Source organism: Cyprinus carpio, chromosome B5 (genome assembly GCF_018340385.1).
Source record: "Cyprinus carpio isolate SPL01 chromosome B5, ASM1834038v1, whole genome shotgun sequence".
NCBI lineage: Eukaryota > Metazoa > Chordata > Actinopteri > Cypriniformes > Cyprinidae > Cyprinus > Cyprinus carpio.
In genome coordinates this window covers 37,796,088-37,802,087 of record NC_056601.1, presented here as the reverse complement: position 1 = coordinate 37,802,087, position 6,000 = coordinate 37,796,088, and the positions used below count along the sequence as shown (strand labels likewise).

Here is a 6,000-nt window from a genome sequence, read left to right as displayed (position 1 = left end):
TGTGTGTGTGTGTGTGTGTGTGTGTGTGTGTGTGTGTGTGCGTGTGAGAGTGTGTGTGTGTGCGTGTGAGTGTGTGCATGTGCGTGTGTGTGTGTGTGCGTGTGTGTGAGTGTCCGTCTGTGTGTGTGTGTGTGTGTTTTTTGTGAAGTATGATTTAAAAAAAGAAAATTGTATTTGTATTCATCATGAATGAATTAAATTGATCAAAATCATTTGAAGACATTTATGACATTACAAAAGATTTCTATTAAATAAACGCTGTTCTTCTGAACTTTCTGTTCATCTGTGAATCCTGAAAAATAAAATTTATCACAGTTTCCACAAAAATATTGTGCAGCACAACTGTGTTCAACATTGATAATAATCAGAAATGTTTCTTGAGCAGCAAATCATCATATTAGAATGATTTCTGAAGATCATGTGACACTGAAGACTGGAGTAATGATGCTGAAAATACAGCTGCGCATCACAGAAATACATTACACTTTAACAGAGATTCACATAGAAGACAGCTAGTTTACATTCTAATAATATTTCACTTCTTTTACTGTATTTATGATCAAATAAAAGCAGCCTTGGTGAGCAGACGTCATAAAAAAATCACAATGCTTCCAAACGTCTGCACTGCAAAATGATCTCCTCTATATTTCCTCTGACTCCTCTATATCCGTGCACCTGATATGAATCTCAAACTCTCTCTGAAGAACCAACAAATCATCCATCAGCCGATCAGGACAGACTGTGCTGACCTAAAATGCAAAACTTTTGTCCTCTCTCTCTTCACCGTTCCCATATCTCACACCTCAAATATTACCCTTTTCAGACACAGTTTTAGAAAGTAGAGAGTAAAGAAAATACTATACAAAACTTACTGAAATAACCAGTTCTTTATTTACTCTCACTGGACCTAAGCAAATCTCATGGGTGACCTCTTTTGATCTCAGTGAAAGGTGAGGAGTTAGCATCTCTTACCGGCGACGGTGACTCTAGCGGTGCGGCTGACGATGGCTCCGAGGCCCTCCAGCGTGGCCAGGCACTGGTACGAGCCCTCGTCCGGCCGGTGGTGACGCGAGTGCAGCACGTTCTGCACCAGGAGCGATCCGTTGGACAGCAGCTGTCTGCGCTCGTCCACCACCGCGCTCAGCAGCACGCCGTCCTTCTTCCAGGAGATGACCGGAACGCCCTGATCCGAGCGCGCCTCGCAGTCCAGCTGCAGCACACCGCCCCGAACCGTCACCGCGTCCTGAGGCTCCAGCACGAACCGCAGCTCCACGAAAGACCGCCGGGCGTCCGAGCCTGAGACCCACAGACAGAGAGAGAGAGACACGTCTCATCAGTTAATCAGCTAACACTTCATGTAAAATGCATTACACAGTAAATGGCTATTACAGGCTATAATGCATTATAATTATTCATAATATGCATTTCAAATGAAGCCAAGTCACCTTTTATTAATATAAGCGGCTTTACAATACAGGTGATATCAACAACACAGTATTAAATAGGGAAGCCAGTGTGCCCGTTCTCCCTAGGCTGCAGCAAAAGTCAGATTGCGCGGAGGACTCCATTGTAATACATTTATATCTTGTCGTAATCATAACCAAATTTAAAATGCATAGTGTAACAATGAATTTATAATGAATTAACTTCGAGTTAGTTATTTGTGAGATGGTACAAAGCATTATAAAGTTGATTACAAGGCATAGTTAATGCATTCAAACTACTTTTTATATTGCATTACGCATAAAAGGCTAGAAGTAAAGACAAAGAGTTACCAAAAAATCCTTTAAACTTGTTTCCAGCACAGGATAACAAATAAATAATTAAAATAAATTAATTAATTTTAATTGAAACTTTTTATTCCACAATCCAGACTTTGTTTGTTATAAATCTAGTGGAAGATTTACAGAAGGTCATCAGAGAGTCCAGCAAAAATTTTCATTACTTGAAATAAATGGTAACTTCAAAGGAAAATATAAGAAAAAAAAATTATTCTGCTAGATAACAGCTGAAACAGTTCATAAAAATTATAGATATTTTTAAAAAATAACAAAAAATACAAAAATCACAAAATATAAACACCAAGTTTTAAAATAAAAATACATAAAAAAAAGATACTTATGCAACTTTTATCTCAGAAGTTTAGATTCTTTGTTTCTCCCAATGCTTTTTTGAGACAGTGAGATATAAACTCAGATTTCAGACTTTTTTCCTCAGAATTCTGAAATCACACCTTGCAATTCAGTTTGTTTATTTTCTGCCACAGAATAAAATATAAAAGAAGATAATTACCTTTTTATCGCACAATTGTGATTTCTTTCTGAGAATTGCAAATTCACATCTCAACATTTCCAGTTTATAAAGGTTCTTATATCTCTATATAAACTCTGAGGTTATAAGATACTGAAAAGTCGCAATTACCTTTTACATTTGTTTTTATTCCATGGAAAATCCATGGTCTTTCATAGAGTTTTGATAGAATCAAAGATAAACAAAATGAATTCAAAACATTGATAAGTGCAATGCCTCAAAATAGCCTGTATGTATCAGTCTTCTACACAGATGGGGGAACGGGAAATCCTCGTGGTGTGTGTGTGTGTGTGTGTGTGTGTGAAGGTGTGTTTCCGCAGCTTAAGGTGTGCTTCAGTTTCTCTTCATGCATTAATGTGTCTGGAGGCTTTCATTCACCGCGACGCTCAAGAAGCGCGCATCAGGCGCTGATAATTCAAATGCTAATTCATACCTGCTGAGAAGCCCTCATTCTATCTCTGTCTTTGTTTTTGTGTGTGAGAGATGATACTTCAGCACTCAGCATGATAAACCATCCAGCCACGGCACACACACACCCCGCTTTATTAGGCAAATATTTGATTAATTTGATCGGCTTTCAGCTCCCGATGAGGAGGCCGTTCAAAAAGAAGTGTTCTGTGTTCAACAGCGCTCGATGGCAGTGAAAACGAAGTACTGGAGCGCATTTCAGAGGTTAACTTGAAACAGCATCCTAAAAACTGAAAATGATGCATTCAATCTAAGTTTGAATAATTTAGGATGTTTATGTGGAAAAAAAAAGTCTTCTGACTCCACCAAAGCTGCATTATTGATCGATATTGCTAAATATTATTTATAATTTATTTTATTCAACATTGATAATAATCAGAAATGTTTCTTGAGCAGCAAATCATCATATTAGAATGATTTCTGAAGTGCAATGTGACACTGAAGAACAACACACCCGCACACTGGAGGTATGATGCTGAAAATACAGCTGCACATCACAGAAATACATTACCGTTTAACAGATACTCACAGAGAAAACAGCTGTTTTAAACTCTAAAATTATTTCACTATTTTTAACAGTATTTTGTTAAATAAATGTAGCCTCGAGCAGAAAAGACTTCTTACAGAAACATTAAATAATCTTAATTATTCCAAACCTTTAACCATATGGACCAGTTTAAGATCAAGCAACACATCAGAAGAAGAACACATTCAGCGTGAAGTGAATGACTTTAGCTCTATTTAACATGTTAAACTCATTCAGCAGAATTGCAGACTTCCAGCCCAGAAAAGAAGAGTGTTAGAAATTGCTGGTCCTGGAGACGAGGCTCTTGAGACCACAAACTCAGAGTAGAAGGACTCCTGTCTCTGAACGACCTCTCAAAAACGCTCCTCGTTCTGCATCGTTGCAACGGACGACATGGGAACACCGTCCTGAGATGGGAAATACTTTTACAAAGACAAAAACGCGCGCAACGGAAGAGACGGGACGGAGCATCAGCGATTATTAGGAGAGAACAGGAGATCTCCTTTATTTGACGCTGCGAATGAAAGCAGATGTAATTGAAAAAAAAACCTGTCAGTTTTTTTTTTTTTCCCCTCAGCGGCGGATTTAAATAAATGCTATACGTACTTACAGAAAACGACACAGGATCCGCACATGTGCCAATGAGGCAGACCGCAACAGATCTGAGCTCTGAAACACACACACACACACACACACATACACACCAACACACACACACACCACACACACACACACACGAGACTTCCATCTGTAAATGTAAAGTCGCACTGCTGTACTAATCGAATCTAACTTTCTATAACTCTTATGTGTGTCGTACAGAAAGACTCTCAGCATCACATGGGTCCCTCAACGAGTACACGATCCTATACCCACCGTATACATGCTTCTCTATGGTTAAATGTTTCAAATCAGTTGCAATGTAACACAGTGAGGCCCTAAATTGGACATATTTTTCAAAATATATTTCATTTAAAAAATCCTGCCACAGCTGGCTGACATATTTCAGGACGCTTGGGATTCCAGATATTTTTCAGATATTTGGGAGGTTGTTTTTTTAAAATAAACTGAAGCCATGAGGAAAGTAGAGTAAAATAATAGAGTGATAGGACCAGAACATAAGAACGATAGACAGATGCATATATAGAACATTAGGAATGATAAACAGGAATGACAGACAGAATGGATAGAATGTTAAAACAATAGATCCAAATTCACATTACTAGAACCCGATAGCCTAACCCCCCCCCCATCGCCCCCACCCCCCCCCCCCCCCTCAGCGATTGAACGCATTAGATGGGATGAGATGGCATGGATGGAAGATGGATGGGGCGAGTGATGGAGTGGGAGATACGAATGGACTGATGGATACAGCTGGCTTGGATGCGACTAACCTAGAGCAGAAGTGGAATGGATAGATGGGAATATTGATGGATGCATGGAGTGGATAGAATGGATAAGTACCTGTAATGTGAAGGATTGGTGGATGGACTGATGGGCATGGATGGAGCATGGCAAGGATAATATTAGTGGATGGATGGATGGAAGGATGGAATTGCTGGACTAGATGTGATGGGGCAGACAAGGCGGATGGATGGATGGACTAGTAGCATAGAGTTGATGGATGGATGGTTATGCTAGGACTGCTGGATGGACTGGATGGTCTGGACTGATGGATGGATGAATGGCGATGGAGCAGATGGCCAACGGACATGTTGATCGTCAGTGATATATGGCTGATGGAGAATGATGAATGGATGGACTGTATGGAGGATAGATGGCTCTACTGATGGGATGGATGGACTGGATGGAAATGGATGATGGATGGATGAAGGATTGATCGATTGATGGATGGATGGATGGCTGGAATTCCTAGGTCAAGATGATGAGGATGACTGGAGGAATGAAATGGAAAATGAATAGACGCTGACTGGCATGGCTGCTGATGGATAGGATGGAAGATGGATGGGCGCGGACCGGAACAACAGCAATACCAATCAGGGACGGACGGATGGATGGATGACTGAAATGATATGGAATAAATTAATGGATGGATGGATCGGACGACTGGTATACGGTTGGTGAGATGACATGAACGGCCGGATGATGGATGGATGACATGATAATTCCTGGAATTATTGAATGGATGGATGACTACTGGGAAATGGAGTGGACTGGATGGATTGGAGGAATGGACTGTGGGATGAATGAATGTTGCTGGGCATGCGATGGATGACTAGTGATGGTAGAAATAAAGATAAGGCAGGGGATGCTGGGATTGATGTGATGGATGACTGGATGGCCCTTGTCTGGGATGATGGCTTGATGAATGACATGAATGAGGCGACTGGATGGATGGTACGGACTGACGAATGGTTTGGTATGAATGGATTGTACTCAGATGTATGGTTGGATGATGTGATGGATGATGAATGGATGGATGGAGTGTTCTGTGTCTCCAGATTGAGGCTGAAGGTTCTGGTGATCCCTCAGGTAAGTGACTCGCAGAGCTGCGGCAGATTCACTGGATTAGAGCCACAAAGACCTGCTCTTCTTCTGATGTGAGAAACTTGCTGGAGAGACTCAGTCTCAGCGAAAAGAAAACTTGGATTGAACGCGACCCGAAGCATGAAGAGAGGTATGCCAGATTTACATTAAGAGGCAGAGCAGTATTATCCTGCTGCTGTCTGAAGACACAC

The 6,000-nt window shown here is 40.7% G+C and overlaps 1 protein-coding gene across 1 annotated transcript in view; it reads right to left on the bottom strand.

The window, feature by feature from the left end:
- Nucleotides 1–631: 631 nt before the first annotated feature.
- The window catches only part of LOC122137338 (netrin receptor DCC-like), a 49,215-nt gene continuing 43,846 nt past the window's right edge, over nt 632–6,000 (bottom strand). Inside the window, exon 2 of the mRNA XM_042723370.1 lies at nt 632–1,296. Within this exon, the coding sequence (XP_042579304.1) occupies nt 959–1,296 (338 nt within the window). The 3' untranslated portion in view covers nt 632–958. The remainder of the gene's footprint in view (nt 1,297–6,000) is intronic.